This window comes from Triticum aestivum, chromosome 5A, assembly GCF_018294505.1.
Source record: "Triticum aestivum cultivar Chinese Spring chromosome 5A, IWGSC CS RefSeq v2.1, whole genome shotgun sequence".
Taxonomy (NCBI): Eukaryota; Viridiplantae; Streptophyta; class Magnoliopsida; order Poales; family Poaceae; genus Triticum; species Triticum aestivum.
Window position 1 is genome coordinate 597,208,270 of NC_057806.1, and position 18,283 is coordinate 597,226,552.

Sequence of the window (18,283 nt, forward strand, 5' to 3'; positions counted from 1 at the left end):
TGCCCCCTCCTCTCCATTGTTTTACCACTCCCTCCTAGCCTCCTAGGAGATGGAGAGATCTACTGCCCGGCCTCTCCTCGCGGATCACGTGACGCCCACACGTGCGTGCTGGTTCGACCGGCCTCGAATGTGGATTATTAGGACTACCAGATGCAACAACACTGCGATGGCCATCAATTATTCAGCTGCAGGAATAAGCGGATGATCGTGCATGCTAGCTACCGGCCTAGCGAGCTGAATCAATCACGATCAACGGCTCAGCTCTTCCGCTAGCTACTAGCTAGCTAGCCGCTCCGGTCCCGATTCATCTCGTCAGTCGGCCATGCCCTGAGCCTCCTGGCGGATCGTGTGTGTCTCTCTCTCTCTCTCTCTCTCTCTCTCTCTCTCTCTCTCTCTCTCTCTCTCTCTCTCTCTCTCTCTCTCTCTCTCTCTCTCTCTCTCCCTCTCGTACCAGCGAGCGCCCCATGCCGTGTTGTCGCATTCCACGGCATTCAATGGCGACCTGCGGCGTCCTTCACCCTCCACCGTCGCACGGCGCGAGCCCGATCGACGCACGAACCCGCTCCGCCACCCTTTTCATGAATATGGAAAGATCCCGGCCGGCCCTCGCCCGGGGGCGTTATACCTCTGCTTTGCTGAAAATGTTCACTGTCAGCCCCGTCTCACAGCCCCTTGGTCCTGCCCCCTGCCCGCGCCAGGCCTGCTGACTCGCCTGTGGATCAAAAGCTAGGTAGCTTTGCAGCTAGCACGACCCGTAGTCAGTCCCTACCGTGCTTCCATATTGGTCCACTCACTCACTCACCCACCAACAAGGAAGCACGAGAAAGATGCCAAGTCCTTAGTGCTGGCCAGTTTCTAAAAAATCTCCGTTTTTATCATTGTGTTTACAGACTAGCTCGTGGAAATATGTTCCGGTGGTGGCGTTATGGTACATGGTACTACCAGGATTCCAAAATCTTAAACTGTAGAAAATTTTGGGTCAGCACTCTAGGAACAACTATGTCATGTCTCATGTGTGTCTCCTTGAAACCGTCCGGGGTTTGCAAACATGCAACATGTCAACAGATGTTGCACGGAGGTGTTTTTGTGATTATTACTTTAAAACATCATTTTTCGAAGAGTGAATGAACACCAATTTCTTTATGTATCCAAACTAAAAGGTGTAATTAATATTTTTGGCCAAACTTCGGACAGTTTCCTTGTACGCATCATAGAATGTCGCTCTCTTTTCCTTAAATAATCATGCCTTCAATTATTGCATTGCCATGGGACGATCCACGTGCGAAAAATCAATCCTACCACGGTCCGAAATGTAAGTCTCTTAATTAATTTTATTAATAAACATTATTTGGTGTGAGCATTGGTACAACAAGAATTAGAAACATGGTATTGTGAGTGAATTACTGAAAACAACCACATTTAGGGCAGCCCATTGGAGAAAGTTGTGACCGGGCGTTGGCACACACAACCAATGGTGTGTAGGTCTCCTTGTTGGGCATGAGTAAATCCGATGGCTGGCTTAGTGACCACCTTTCATGCGCATCCTGGTGCACCACTTGGGGAGGGCCAGATAATCCGTTACTACTCTACTGCATCAAACACATCATCGACACAACTCTATGCACGCCACCCACCCAGATCAGAGCAATGCTACACATACCGGCGACATATTACGGGATTAACAGAGATACTTAGCTAGGATTTTTTTGATTCGATATAAATCAGGTTGAGGGCCCCACAACGGCCAAAATTGGGGAGGAGGGGGGGGGGGTAGTTATAATACTACTACTAGGTCTTAAATTGTAGATTTTTTTATTGTTGTTAAATTGTAGAGCTGAAAGCCAGAAGTTTGGGTCAACGCTCTATGAACAACTATGTCATGTGTGTCACCTATGAAACCATCAGTGTTTTGGCAACATGCAACATGTCAAGAGATGTTACACGTATATGTTTTCATGATTCTTAGTATAAAGCATCATTTCCGAAAAGTGAAGGAACACCATTTCTTTGTGTATCCAAACTAAAAGTGTATAGGCTTAACTTCACACAGTTTCCTTGTACGCTTCATAGACTGTCGATCTCTTTTCCTTAAATAGTTGTTCGTTTAATTATTGCGTTCCCAATATTACGTGAGTGTGAAGCGAAATATGCGGCTGCCCACGTGCGAAAAATCCATACTACATAATCTGAAATGTAAGTTTTTAAATTATTTTTGTTAATACATTATTTCTAAGTGTGAGCGATAAAACAAGATTATAGCATAAAAACATCATATCATGAGTAAATTACTAAAAATAACCACATTTAGGGCAGCACATTGGAGAAAGTTGTGACTGAGCATTGGCACACACAACCAATGGTGTGTAGATCTCGTTGTTGGCATATGAGCAAATCTCATGGTTGCCTCATAGGCCACCTTGCATGGATATCCCAGTGCACCACTCGGGGAGGGCTAGATCCTTCATTAGTACTTTGTTGCATCAAACACTTCCTCGGCGCAAATTTGGTTGTTGGCGTCCTTGGTAGAACACGAAAAGATGGTGGAAGCACACCCTCATGGAGGAACCACGCTAGATCTCGGTGCACCGAAGCGAGCACCACTCCCTTCTATGAAACACACATACATTTGAGTGCCCCCCCCCCCCCATGACTTAAGTACATGGTAGCACTAGCAAAGGGGACTGACATGGGACATTGCCCCCCTAATCTCTTACAAACACATGTATTACTACTCCTAATCCTCTATTTAACTAAGAAATTAGCTAGATTTAGTTGATTTGGCCCCTCCTAACCTTATACGACTAGTTTGGTCCCCTTTACGTGCAGCTCTGGCTCCACTGATGCGAGCTTGACGATGATACCCCGTAGATGAAGGGGAAACACGGTGGAGGGTCAAGATCAACACTGGCGAGCACGACAACTAGGTGAAGGAGACAAATTGTGGTAGGATACTGCCAATGAGGGCAGTGCAAGCCTTTCATGCAACAAGTTGTGGGAAGTCCAAGGAAGGTCGACGACGAGTCCAAGGGAGGTGGTGGCGTGCCCCGACCCAATGGTCTTGAAACGACGACAGAAAGAAGAGAGCGTAGAAATTCAACTAGTGTTATTGTACCTAAATGGTTACCTAATCAGATGTTCATGTGTTGGGTGGCACCTAATCAGCATGGACTATGGGACTGGGTAGTCTTTTTCATGTTAAAACTCAATCAATCGACAAATCAGTGATATGTTGAAACAACTCGTCCCAAGAGTGGTGGTTTTGTGTTGTTTTTTTGTTTGAATGTTGTGGTTTCATTGGAAGTTTGCCCCCAAAATGTGTTCGTTTTAAGTTATTTGCTCCAGGTTCTTATTTCCAAGTTGGCGGCAGTGCAAGTTGGATGTGTAGCAAGAGGTGGTAAACGCATGGGAGGTATGTGTCGAGTCAAAGGAATGTGCAACGTATCTACAATTTATGAAATATTCATGCCCTATTTATATGAGTTCTACATGGTTTTGGTGCCCTTTTATATTGTTTTTACGGACTAACATATTAATCTAATGCCTAGTGCTAGTTCTTGTTTTTGCATGCTTTTTGTTTGGTAGAAAAGCCATAATTACAGAAGTCCAAATACGATAAAAATTTACAACATTTTTTTATGGAAGGATTAAGACCCGGAAAGCTTCCGGGGGGAGCCGAAAGGTGCTTGGGGGCCCACAACCTTAGGGGCGGCCCCCTAGGGTGCGCCATGTGATCTTGTGAGGCCCTCGAGGCTCCGTCTGCCGGTAATCCAACGCTGAAAAATCCTATATATTCAGAAACCCCCGAAAAGTAAGCTAGAACTTTTACTCCGCCGTTGCAAGCCTCTATTCTGAAGCGAACTCTCGGTACCTTGCCGGAGGGGGAAGCCATCACAGAGGCCATCTTCATCATCTTTACTGACTCCATGGTGATGCGTGAGTAGTTCATCCTCGGGGTTGAGGGTTTGTACCAGTAGCTATGTGTTTGATCTCTCTCTCTCTCTCTCTCTCTCTCTCTCGTGTTCTTGATTTGACACGATCTTGATGTATCATGAGCTTTATCAATATAATTGGATCACATGATGTTCACCTACCTCTCTTATTTTCGTGGTGAATTGAGTCTTGCTCTTTGAGGTTTCTTTATGTTGGATTGAATGTTTTGGATTTGAGATCACTTGATGCATGTCTCACTCGCGGATACTCATGATGATATTGCAGTATCTAGGTGACATTAGAGTTGATTGATGCGTATTATATGATGTTGTCATAGTATGATCTCTAGAACTATCCGTGACACTTTGGGGTGGTTCATAAAATTGATTGGAAACACAACTTTGAGGTGGTTTACTACCTACAAAATTTTATCCTATTTTCTTCGATAGAAATAAAGTCTTTGGAGTGTTTTTCGTCGCACTTTGAGGGATTGTTATGTGATTCAATTATATTAATGATCTTGAGAGATTGCATTAGTGAAAGTATGGACCATAGGCCTTGTTGCTAAGCATTGAGACACCGTTTTCACACACTTTTGTTATTTCTACCATCCATATTACACATCTATCATCACCTCTTTGCCGAATATTAGGTATGTTGGGGACACAAGAAACTATTTGTATTTGATTGCAGGATTGTTTGAGAGAGAACCATCGTCATCCTTGATAAATCTTAGGTCATTCACTTAAGAAAGATTTACTACTATGCTACAAAACTCTGTGCTTAGAGGCCCAACTAAGTCTATAAAAATAAAGTTATATAGTAGGCGTCGATGTGTTGGCCATGCGTGGAGGCCTAATGATCTTGGAATGACGGCGGAAGGAATAGAGTGGGCGAAGCTAGCTAGCATAGTCATACCTAACGGGTTGACGTGCATGGCACCTAGTCAGGATGGACCATGGGGCTGAGTCATCGTTTTTTTTTGTTAAAACCCAATAATCGACAAATTGGTGATGTTTTGAAACAACTCATCCAAAAGCGATGGTTTTTCTATAAATTTGCTCCAATGTACTCCCTCCGTTCCGAATTACTTGTCGCAGATATGGATGTATCTAGATGTATTTTAGTTTTATATATATTCATTTCTGCGACGAGTAAGTTGGAACGGAAGGAGTAGTAGTTTTAGTAATTTGCTACACATTGTTATTTCCATACTGAAATATAATTTAATACTTGTACAATCGTTTCTAGGTGAGGTAACATCTTGGACCTAATCACCACATCTCCAATGTAGTGGTTTATGATTTGCAAAGGAAATATATGGTCAAAATACCATCTTGAAAATTATGTCGCTTTCCCAAAAGAACTGTATTTTGGACCAAAGAACTCCTCGTCACCATTCCTATTGCCGGTAAAATTTTGCATGGGCAGGATTATTGTTCCATGGAAGCTTTTTGTGTCCATGCTCACAGACCTTGACATCTCGCATACAAAGGCCACATGGATCAGTATAGAATAATAACTGAGGTTCGGACGATGTGCCTTGATAGAAAAGTGTGGGTGTGTTTTCCTTTATTAGCGGTGCTTTGTTTGGTTCCGGCATCTGATTTTCCTTATAAACCCAACCAAGTCTCTTCTTCTTAATGTAATGTGGGAGCTCCTCGTCCTCCGATGAGATTCCGTAGAAATACATAAATAACTGACGGCATTTATCTGCAAGAAAGCGTACCACCGTACACATGAACTAGGTAGGATTTGAAGCGTGTAGATCTTGACCGCATTGAAATACCACCGTGTATAGTATATACGTTTACTTGTCAGCTTGCACATGAAGACCAGGAACAGCAACTGTACCTCCATTATGGCCTTCAAAGTATCAGTACCTTCGGCCTATACACCCTGCCCTCTAAAAGGTTCACGTACCCCTACACACTCCTCTCTCTCTCTCTCTCTCTCTCTCTCTCTCTCTCTCTCTTTAAGCGGCATTCCCAAGGGCGACCAAATCATAAACCACTCATGACCTAATCACCACATCTTTTCCCTCCCCTCATCACTGCCCCCCAGCCTCCAAGCCCCTCCTTTTCCCCTCCCTTGTCACTCGCCCGCTCACCCGCACTCCTTTTCACCGCTTCCACTTTTGCTCAAATCCACCACCCCCACCTCTCCTCTCCCCTCGGCTCTCTCTTTCTCAGTGACTGTTCCACTGTCCCGCCTTTTGCCATCTCCCTCTCTCTCCTCACCTCCTTTTCCCTCTTCTTTCCTCCTCTTCTTCTTCTTCTTCCTCGATCGCCTCTGGTGGAAATTAACTCCCTCTCGATCCATGGCCGTGGCCCTCTTATAGTCCGAAGAAGCCATCACACGATCGCTTGTGATCTAGGAGTAGAAAGTAGCGGCGTGCCTGGCTCTGCGGTATCCCGTTTGATCATTGAGCTGTCGTCGGGTTCGACATTGCAATGTTGCAAAGGAACCTGCCCAGTCTCTCCCTCCGGATAAGCCCGCCGGCCGGCTCCTCGACGGCTTCCTCCGGCCCACCTGCAGCTCTGGGGAAGCCGCTGAGGTCGACGGAACCAGCCGACGCGGAGGGAACCGGCCAAGTAGGGTTCTTTGCAAACCCTAGCTCCGGCGCCGATCCCCCGGGCCTGAGCCTGGGGCTCGGGACCTCGACGATGCGCGCCGACGCCGGCCGCCACGGCCACCCGCAGGCGCCGCAGGGATGCGCGTTCAAGCGCGCGGCCGCCGGCAGGGCCTCGCAGCCCGGCGGCTCGAAGAGGAGCGTCCGGGCGCCGCGGATGCGGTGGACCACCGCGCTCCACGCGCGGTTCATGCACGCCGTCCAGCTCCTCGGCGGCCACGAGAGTAAGCTCAGCCCTCTCACTCACGTGCGCGCTGGACTATATCCATTCCTTTTGTCTAAGTTGACCAAGGCGTTAAGCCATGTCCGCTCAATTCCGGCGAGCTCGCCGTTGACCCCAGCTCACTATCTTGTCCCCGGCAGGAGCGACGCCGAAGTCGGTGCTGGAGCTGATGAACGTCAAGGATCTGACGCTGGCGCACGTCAAGAGCCACCTGCAGGTACGTAGTCCGTGCGTGCGCAAGAGCGAAAAAAATGTTAAAAAAAGATGGGGAGTAGGAGAGAAGCTACCGCGCGCGCCATGCATGCAGCAAGGCAAGAAAACATGGCGAATCTTGTGCGCATGATGGCCTCCTTTTGTTTTTCCTTTCACCACTTGTACTACATGTGTGGGTGTTCTTACTATTGGTAAACTACAAATGTACTTTGTCCCCGGTCAAGTACTACGTGACAAACAAACAGCATCTATCTATCTATCTAGCTAGCTAGCTCTACGATATTCATAGCTGCTTAATTTCACCACCTTCACTTTGCATATGTACTCATTATAAACACACTTACCAGTACAAATTAGCACCTGATTTATCTACCTGTTCCCCTTGGGGTCAAATCTGCAGATGTATAGGACGGTGAAGGGCACAGACAGATCGTCGCACATCGCCGCAGGTACACACACACGCAGCTTTAATCTCCCCCCGCATTCGTCCTCGCCATTGCCAAGTACAAGGCGGATACAGACACGGCCGACGCGGCCGTCCTGTTAAATTCCATGCCGTGGAATGAGTGACCGGTGGTGATCGGTCGATGGGTGGATGGTTTCGCAGGCGAGCGGCAGATGGTGGTGGTGGACGCAGGAGGAGGAAGAGGATGTGGTGGCGGTGGCGGTGGTGGAGTGGTGGCGACGCTGCCTGCTTGTGATGTCGACATGGCTGGCTTCTGCGGCGCGCCTGCGGCAGCCGCGGCATCTGCGCCGCCTGCCCCGACGACTAGTTCCGCTGCGCATTTCCTCTGTGCGTCAGCTACAGGAGCCGCAGCAGCTGCAGCGGCTCCACTGGTGGCGCTGGTACCATCGCCTCCTCCTCCACCCATCCCCCCGAGGTATGTCTGGATGTCCACAAACATCGCTTATTAATCTGTCCCGTTTGCTTTTATCCGTGGGCTTTACACTCCGTTTCTAATAATGCTAATTTTCTCCTTCTTCTAAGCTTCGTTTCTAATGCAAATTTATGTGCCTCTGGGCGTTTCTTTGAACCTGTTTCTTTGCAAGTACTTAATGATTAAGCTTAAGGATTTCAAACTAACATTGATCGATGCGTTTGCACTTCATTTTTTTTTTGCATTTTTTAGAAAATGTTGAATACACACATGATTATAAAATTGGCCATCTGTTGGTTTGTTTTCCATTCACTGAATTAAAGGTTACTCCTATGTATTTAAGCGGTGCATCACAATTTATCTACTCTTAGATCGGCGGGCTAGTTTTTTTGGGATGACTAATCTATGTAGATACTACTTACAATGGAAAAAGGACAACATGCGCATGAAATGTGCTTACATGTCCGACTATTTTTCTGCACAAATTATGGTAGCCATAAAAAACTAATTTTATCTGTTAATTATTTTGTAGAAATCAACAGGAGTTTTTTTTTGGCATAAAAAACCCTGACAGAAGGGTTCACCAAGTGTATTAGCAACTGCCCTGATAAAATATGAGTAGAACTAATGACCTTGTTTCCGTACATGTTAACCAGTTGGAGTAGTGTAAGCCTGCTGTCGCCTGCATGCATCTTTAACATCACAATTCACAACAAAATGTATTGAGTTCAGTTCAAAAAAAGTTGGAGTTCAGATAACAGGCATATCCTGCTGTCAATATATAACTGGCATATCTTGTACCTATTATTTACAAATTTATTTTTTTGTGGGAATTTAAAATTATATTATGGCTACGACATAAGGACAGCAGTGTGTGCAGTGCTATATTTAATTAATAGTATGGGCTATCATGCATTACTTAAAATATTGTTTTGGGTGAACCTAAGACACAAGAAGGATGTGGTGGTTACACCTTTCATATATTAAGACAAATTGCTACTCTCTCCGGTCTTTAAAAGGCCGGCATTTTTGAATTTGATATGTATAGTGTCTGAAGTGTAAATTTGACAATGAATCTCTACTACTGTATAATATTAAATTCGTAAACTAATTACAGAATTAATTTTCAAGATTAAAATGTACATATAATTTCCATCGATCGAATCTAATCAGTTTGGAAAATATGGTTGGTCAAAGTTTAAAAACATTTGACCCAACTTATGCACAAATGTCATGATCCAATTCTTTTTGGGAAAATATTGATAGAGAAAACTTTATATTCTTTATGCTAACTACTACCTCCGTCCCAAAATAGATGGCATAAAAATTCAGTCAAAGAGTTAATGATTTCTAAGTTTGAACAAATATATATACAAAAATATTAAGATAAATAATATCAGTATATCCACCATTAGATATATTTTCATAATCTATTTATTCAATATTGGAGGTGTTGATATTTTTCTTCTAGATATTTGGTCATACTCAGAAAGGATTGACTTTTTGACTGGGTTTATGCGCCATATATTTTGGGACAGGGGGAGTATGTATAAAACGTCGTGATTTTCTGAACTGGAGGAGTATTATCCGTTTATTTTTTAAAGAGAAAAAGACATATTTTTCTCTGTAAACTTAATTGGTCAAATTTTGCTAAGTTTGACTTGAAAAAAAGGTATGCACTACATTATTGGATGGAGAAGTACTATTTAGCTGACGGGCCAGCTATAGACTAAAACACAGCATTAATCAGGGCTTGCCGTCTGCTATATCATTAAAACTTGGTACTGTATTATGCTAACCTTAGAGCAATCTTGAAACTGACACTGTAGCTGATTGCAACCTAATTCAGCAAGTTCCTATAGCTGATTGCCACGGGCAACACAGTAGAGCACAGACCAGAAGCACTCACCTAATTTCTGCAGTTAACCAATAATGATGATGGTTCTTGTTAGGACATAGGCGCCCATGTTGAACTCCCCCACCACCTCCATCCTGTACAACCCCAGATCTTTCCACTCTTGATCCCCTATAGCTTGCTGATAAAATCCAGAGCAGCAGTGGCGAGCGCGCGATGAACTGAGCGGCGACAACAGTGCCTCTTTTCCTTTCCTTTGTTTGTTCTGAAGCGGCGACAACCAGCGTTCTCGCTGTAGCCGCTGTGTCCCCTGCCGATCGGCGCCTTCCCGTTGTCTTCCCACGCAGCCCATGCACGGAGCACGCTTCCCCTTGTCCTCGCCCACTCCACTCGTAATCCTAATAATAATGCTCTGCCGGGTGCCGGCCCTGACGATGATCCACCCCTCAAATCTCCCACCCCTCTCCTCCATCGATCGACAGCTTCTCTGGTCGTCGACGCCATCATGACTAACCGATCTGCGGGTGTGTGTCTCGATCGGTGCATGCATGCATGCGTAGATATGGAACGGGAGGTGGTGCCGCTCGCGAACAAGGGCGCTGGGGCTCCTGTGTTTTTGGCCGGTTTGCTGGTGCATGCATGCATGGATCGGTTGAAGTCAGCTTGCGTTTTCCAGCTTGTCCGTGTCTTGTTAGCTCGGTATGTGCGTGGCGTAGGGACAAGGATGTGTCCCCGTGTACGGGGCAACGCCCCAACGCCGTCGCTGTGCGTTGATCACAGATTCAACAGTCGTCGGGCAACGCTACAAACGAGACATGGGAGGGTGTTCGTGCGTGTCGATCTGCAATGATTTACACCTGCATATGTTACAGGGATGGGTTAAGAACACATTACGCCCCACTGCTCGATATAGAGAAGTAAAGTTTAATGACTTCAGACATGCACCGGGGGTTTTCACTTTCACTGAGATGTTGATGAGGTTCACCGTCTTTCGGTAATTTCAGTAGTACACATGAATTTAAATATACAATTTTTGGTTAAATTCAAGTGAATGTTCCGGCCCTTTGGCCGAAATGCAAACCGAAATCACTTAATACACTGAATTATAATGATTTCGGTTGTTGCTGAAATATTTCTGAAACTGATAGGGAAAAGCATCGCATAAGTAGGTCCACGTCCACATAGATGCTAATTAACCTTCTGTTCCCTGTTATTTATGCGGGCTGTGCCCGCGGCTCCTGCAGTACTGGTATCTCCTGCATTTCTGATTCCATTTACTCGTGCATACATCCTGCATTCAATGACAAGGGCGCCCTTAATTTCTCGACTACAGGAGAGCTGACCACGCAGCAGTGGCGCTCGAGAAAGGCGTCGCCATTGTTGACCCATTGCACCGGTGTCAGAAGCTTGATTACTCAGCAGCGCTCCAAGATACTCCTCAGGTACGCACGCACGCATCTACTACGTGTGAGATCACAGGCATAAATAAATGAAAAGGCCGCAGTACGGAGTACGTACGTACGTACGTACCCCTATTGATTCCAGCAGGCCACATATATGTGTGACATCGATCGCTTCTGTTGAACCTCTTTTGGACTTCTGAGCACTAACTATTTACGTGGGCCATAAAACTGATGTGCACATGTACTGTGATCCACTGTTCCTCCACGGAAATTACCATTCATCGTCTTCTTTTCTCCATGGTAAAATTACCATTCATAATGTGCGTGATCCCTCGAATGAAACACAAATTAATTTTTGAAGAATGCAAAGTCTTGGCTTATAGTATATCAGTAAATCAGACAGCTTCATATGTATGTACTGTATTTGTTCTGTATAGTGCTGACATTTGCATTTGCATTGTTTTATGGTGAATAGGAAGCTAAAGAGGAGGCGGCCGGTCACCTGCCGCTGGGGGTACATGGGGGCGTGGAGGGGGCAGTCTCTGGGAACTACTGTTCAAGCCCTGCGAGCTCGTCCCCATCTCTTGCAAGCTTCGAGCTGCTCGCGGACGACACCTTCGCGCCCAACCTGGAGATATCGCTTGGGAGGCACGACTGGGGCATGGAGCACCCGGAAGAACTGAGCCTGAAATACCTGTGAAAAAAGATCTTCTTCTTCTTCTTCTTCTTCTTCTTCTTTCTTTCTTTCTTTCTTTCTTCTTCTTTCTTTCCTTTTGGGTTAATTTCACTCTGCTAACCATTGATCATTAATGGCTGTGACGACTGAATTTCATTTCAGTATGTTCAGTGAGAGAGTGAGCTTGATGTTTGGCTTGAAAACGGTGAAAACCTGGAATCGAGTGGGTTGGCCGGCTTGTTTGTGGGTTCGTACTACGTGGTTTCGTCTTCTTGCAGCATACATGGGTGTGGTCGTGTGGTGCATCTGTGAAACATGATCAAGAAAAAAGAGGGGGGAATTTTGAGAAATCTCGCGGACTGAATAGGGGATCGAGAGGTCGCTCCCATGACGAGTCCGCCGTGGAGAAGCCGTATACATTGAAAGAAGAGACCTCTTGAAAGAATGGAAGACGGACGAGTCACTCGGAGCATCTCCAACAGCCCTATTTTAGGACGGCCAAAAGCGCTTGGTGTAAATCTAGGGCATAAAAGGGTGCTTTGTAGGGCATGACAAAATGAGTGTCTCAAATAGCTACTCTAAAATAGGGCATCAAAAACATTGAAACTCTTTTTTTCTAAAATTGATACGCAAACTACTTCGGGAAGATCACCTCGTGCAGCAGCCGGCCGAGCCTCCAAATGGCGATGTCGTAGGCGCGCGTGGCTACGACCGCCGTTTTGAAGGCACCTAGACAGTACGATCGGCCGTCACATTGAAATTCAACACCAAAGCGACCAGATGGCCGCGGCTGGCCGGGTCTCCAAATGGCGATGTCGTAGGCGCGCGTGGCTATGACTGTTGTCTTGAAGGTGCCCAGACAGTACGGTCGGCCGTCGCACTGAAGTTCAACGCCAAAGCGACCGGATGGCCGCGGCCGAATGCCGCGGTAGCCAGCCTGGTCCTTCACATGTTTTGGCTCCATCTAATGGTGCGGCGCGATGGCGGATAGAAATCGATGGTGCGCGCGACAATAGATGCGGTGGCGGCGGTGGTGGTTGTGCGGCCAATCGGAGAAGGGGGCAGCGGATCCGGGTGGTGGGGTGGTGCGGCTGAGATTCGGTCGGATTCAGTGGGGGCGACGACGACACGGGAGAGATATTGGTTGTGGTTGACGGAACCATGACATTTTTTTGGGCTAATCAGGATTTCATTTTATTTTTTTGCAAACTATTGCAATTAGGGAAACTATTGGATGTTATTTTTGGGTCCAAAAGCCCTAAAACAGTTAGACCGTAATAGGGCTGCTATTGGAGATGCTCTAAGATGGTCATTTGACGTGGGGCACAACCGATGTACGACCTCCATCTTAGGCTTGATGAAAGTCACGGAGCCTCGGCTCAATCAAGCCGACGTGGGGGTCTTCGGCGAATGACATTGTGAATTGTGTAATTGTTCGTACATGCTTTGGTGATTTTCTTTGGGCTAGCTGCAATTTGATGGGTTGTTTGAAAGTTGCGCAATAGACATGTCTGCAATCTGAAGATGAAGAGTGGCGCTAGAACAAGGAGCTTACATGTTGCAAAGGGGGGGCTTTGACTGCTCACGGAGATGGGTGTGGAAAGGGAAGGGGGCAAACTCAACGATTCGAGGTAGGTAGGGCTGGAGAAAATGAAGAGGGCGACAGAAATGATGAAATAGCTAGGACAAAAACTGATGCTTCGAAAATTGTTGATGAAAATGATTTTTGGGATGATCAAGAAACTTACTTGTGTGGAGTTTGATCTTTGGGAGATGATCTGAGGGTGCTACATTCCAAACATGTAATTCAGGAATGCTATGTCTCAGTCGACTCAGACTTCGTTATGCCTCAGTTGATGCTATATTCCTTTGATCTTGTATGAAGATTCGTACAAAAAAATTCTTTTCAGTTTTTTTCTTTTTATAAACTATGTCACTTGACTGACACTTGGTAAGTCTTAGTCAACTGAGATCTAGTCACAACCCATATAATTTACACTATGCTATGTTGTGTTCGCTTTGTGTAGTCAGCTTAGATGCGACAACGGTCCGTGAGAAATTGTTCACAAGGCCTTTTGATTTCTTTCGCGTTTGCACCGTGATACTTTTATACTATGTTTTCAAACAAAATTTATTTTTCGAATTGTATGAAAGAAATGAGTCGGTATGGATTTGAACAGCCCAACCAGCTAGGCTGGTTCCTTGGCTCGGCCGTCGAAGTAGAGAAGGCCGTTTTTTACAAGAAAATGGTTTACTACATGTGAGTTGTACACTCGCAAATCCTTTGTCTCGCTTACCGCTGACTTGTAGAGTTCGTTCGAGTGGGCTAACCCAATAGAAGTTGTGCATGAGTGATCAGGGCCGGTCATAAGATTTTGGGGGCCCGGGGCGAAACTAAATTTCGGGGCCCCTAGTATAAACAACATACAATAATAATGATTATACTTATATATGAAAATTTACATATGAACACTTGAATGCATCCAAAAAAATACATATGCAGAAATTATACATATTACCTTAAAAAATTATATCATTTTTTATGCAAACTCAATTCTGATGAGGTTCATGTCAATCTCTTTCAATAATTTCTTCTTGACGCACATTGATACCAAGCCATTAAAATTCTCATTAGTCATTCTTGACCTCAAATAGTTCTTTGATAATTTTAACTTTGAAAAGCTTCGTCTTTAAACTGATGCCACCGTCAGATGCACTATAAATAAGATGCAATATAATACAAACATTAGGATAACAAATAAATTTAGTGACATGCTCAAAAATCTCCATAGCATTATACCATCTGGCAATGTGAAATTTATAATCTTTAATAATTCAGAAAAAGGCAAATTTATAATATACCTTGGATGAGTCGGCATCGGCGATCGGGCATTCAGCGATTTGTACTCGTTCGCGTCTAGCTCTAGAGCTCGACGGATCGGCGATGATGTGCGTGTGCTTGACCAGTGCCCAAGGTGAGAGCGCAAAGCGCGTTCTGAATACTGGCTAGACACTCGAGCGATTGGGAGGCCCCGGAATAGAAATCGGTGAGACCACGTACTGCTGATCAGAATTAGGAACGGAATTTGAAGAAAATGAGCAGGGACGCAAGTTCTTATCGCGAACAGGACGGCTGCTTCAACGCATCTAACCTCCTTAATTTTTCGCGAAGTGACTCCGGCGGTGTATGCAAGTTGGAAACTTGGAATTAGGTATGCCGCATGATTTCAGGATGGCTACGTGATGGAACATGGAGGAAAGTAGGAAACGAATCGCAAAAATAGAAAAGGAATAGGAAGGCCTCAATACGTCGTCTGCCGGCGTCCACGCATGACCACGACCCATGATTTTCCTAGCGCAAGCCCACAGGCTATCTGGGGAGGGGCCCCTGGATTCGGGGGGCCCGGGGAGGTCGCCCCCCTGCCCCCCCTCAGGGCCGGGCCTGTGAGTGATACATGAACCTTCCATCCAGTTTTGGGAAAGTTTGATGCATTTTTTTCCTTTTTCCTGTGTTTTCTACATCGATTTTCCTCAGATTCTTTTGGTTTTTAGTTCCTTTTTCTATTCGTTTATTTTTGTATTTAAAAAAACATGTGGACTTTTTCAAAATACACAATGAGCATTTTTTTTCTCGTACACAAGTTGATAAATTTTCTAGATAGTAGATGCACGTTGAATATTTTATAATATAGACTATAAAAATTTATGCGAATACATGTCAAACATGTTTAGACAAAAATGGACATTTTTAGACACAAGTTGACCAATTTTTGAAATGCTCATGATTTTTTTAAATGTGTGTACATTTTTAAATGTTATGAACAATTTTTGAATGGCACTAACATTTTTTACATGTTACAGGAACAATTTTTTTACATTTTCATGACCATTTTGAGAAAATGTCATTAACGTATATTTAAATGTATGAACATTTTTTAAATGTCAGAGACTTTTTTTGAATGGTATGAGCAGTCTGCAAAATTACATGAGCAATTATTCATATTTTATAAACTTTATTTAACATGTGATCGTATGGTTAAATATTTTTGTATATGAAAGAATTATGAACAAAAAAAGGAAAGCAAACATACGAAGAAACTAACAAACACAACAATTAGCAAACTGAGACACTACAGAGTCTTCTTGAGGCGAGATGAACGTCCCTCTAGCTAGATAAAAAAGCTCCTATCCTTCTTCTTTTTTTTGCTTCTCGAAATCTTATAATCGGCCCATAATAGCTTGCAGGGTTCAGGCTACCAGCAAAGGAAAAAACAAGAGTCAAAGATCTCCAGGTCCTAGCTCAATCACATGGAAGCCCTAAAGCTAAGCAGCCGCGCTTGAGCCAGTGGGTGCCACCCCGGGAGGGAACCTGCAAGATCAACGTCGACGCTGCGTTGATGACAAACAGACCGATCGGCGCAGTTTCAGCGGTGTGTAGGGACCGGCATGGAGTATTCTTGGGCGCGTCCACGATTACCTTCCAGGGTTTAGACGATCCCACGACGCTTGAGGCCTTGGCAGTTCGGGAGTCACTCGCTTTAGTGGACGACCTCTACGAGCACAGGGTCTCGGTGGCCTCGGACTGCAAAAATGTTATTGATGACATCAGACAGGGGAGTGTAGCGGCCTATGGTGCTATCATTAGGGAGATTGTAGATCGTTCCAAGTTTTTTGCTATGTGTTCTTTTAGCCATGAATTTAGGAGCTCGAATGTCGAGGCTCACAATTTAGCGAAGCATGCTCTCTCACTTGGGGTCGGCCGCCGTGTGTGGTTAGGCAACCCGGGTGATCTTTCTTTCGTTCCTGTAAACATTGTAACGAGTTAAATAAAAGCTTCGCGGGATTGTCTCAAAAAAAACAAAGGAAAAACAAGAGTCAATAGGAGAGGCTTGCAGCGAAAGCCAAACCCTATTCAGCAGGCACCCCCTATGAGGGGAACCCAACAAACATGCAGGAAAAAAGACACGATTATGCTTGACGAAAAAGCACAAACGTGCTCCCCGCATTTGTGCTTCTCGAAATAGTGAAAACCACAACTTTGCTTTCACATGCACCACAGTTGTGCTTCTTAGAAAGTGAAAAGCACAATTGTGTTTTACGGTGAAGCACAGTTGTGCTTCCCGAAAAATGAAAAAAAATCACACATGAGCTTTCAAAAAAGTGAAAAGCTTAGATATCCTTCCGGCTTTGTTTTTTCGGCTATCACTTTTTCGGTTTTTTTGGTTTATGCTCTTTTTGGTCTTTTTCTTTCAGTTTTTGGATTTTTTATTTTTGGGTTAGTCTTTTTTGGGGGAAAAGAAGCCCGTCCAAAAATCTAGTAACATGGGATCTAGTTTCAAAGATCTTGATGGAAGAGATACAACGACAAGCAGTTGAATGCACGGTTTAAAAGATAAAACATTTAAAAAATGAACGAACGAAAAAAGCATTAAGCTCTCATCTTGAAGTGTCACAAATGGAGTGCACCACTTGTGACCACGAGAGATGGGAGTGACATTTGCAAGGGCCCTTGATCACTTATCTGGCCTTTTAACTAGTCATTTCTCTATTCGGCGCTTAAGGTATCGCTTTCTACTGTTTGGGTATAAAAAGCACAACCCTTCCGACCTTGCGCCTTGGCCCATTTACTTATTCCCACCACATGCTCAATTTTTTTCTTTCTTGTCACATTTCAATTTCGGGAACCTCGAACCTTCTAGAAGGTTCCCTCAGTTTTCTGGGCCAGGTTTTATGTATTTTGAAACTCTATTTTGGCCAGTTTATGTTAGGTCTTTTAAAGTTCCTTTTCTCTTATTTTCTGTTTTATTCTGTTCCTTTTTCAAATTCATGTTTTTTTAAATTTGCAAAACTGTTTTCGAATTCGTGAATATTATGAAAATCCACAAGCAAGTTTTAAAAGCTGGGAGTATATTTTAAATCCATGATTTTTTTGAAATGCATTAAATTTTGGAAATTCGCAAACTTTTTTCCAAATTCGTGCATGAACTTGTTTCGAGCTCGCGAACTTCTTTTCAAATCCGTGAACTTTTTCAATATCGCAAACATTTTTACAAATTCATGATTTTTTAAAAAATTCAAAAAAAATCATGAACTTTTATCAAATTCATGACCTTTTTTAAAATACCTTAGAAATTCTGAGTTTACAGTTACTTTCAATGGTATCATAAAAAACCGGGCAAATTTTCCCTTCCAACCCAACGACAATAAACTGGAAAGGAGCCCAAGAAACCCACTATGAAGTCTACTAAGCCATCTGCTAGGGCAGCTACTGGCACTAAGGAGGTACATACTTCTGTTAGAGGTGTCGCTTCTGCTGCGAAGGCGACCCCTCTGATTTTGCTCAGAATATGGTGTCTTCTTTGTTTTGCAAGAAGGAGAAAAATATGCTCATTCGTAGTTTTAACAATATATTCAACACATGCAAGTCCACTTATGAGCGCCATGTCAGAGACATTAATATGGGCAAGTAGTTG

General features: G+C 44.3%; 1 protein-coding gene across 1 annotated transcript; it reads left to right on the top strand.

Moving 5' to 3' along the window:
* Window positions 1-6,010: 6,010 nt before the first annotated feature.
* LOC123105142 (probable transcription factor RL9) lies at window positions 6,011-12,013 on the top strand. Its single transcript, XM_044527145.1, has 6 exons — window positions 6,011-6,786; window positions 6,926-7,002; window positions 7,399-7,447; window positions 7,606-7,879; window positions 11,065-11,173; window positions 11,610-12,013. Exons 1-6 carry the CDS (start codon window positions 6,384-6,386, stop codon window positions 11,832-11,834), a joined length of 1,137 nt encoding a protein of 378 aa, XP_044383080.1. The 5' UTR covers window positions 6,011-6,383; the 3' UTR covers window positions 11,835-12,013.
* Window positions 12,014-18,283: the final 6,270 nt, after the last annotated feature.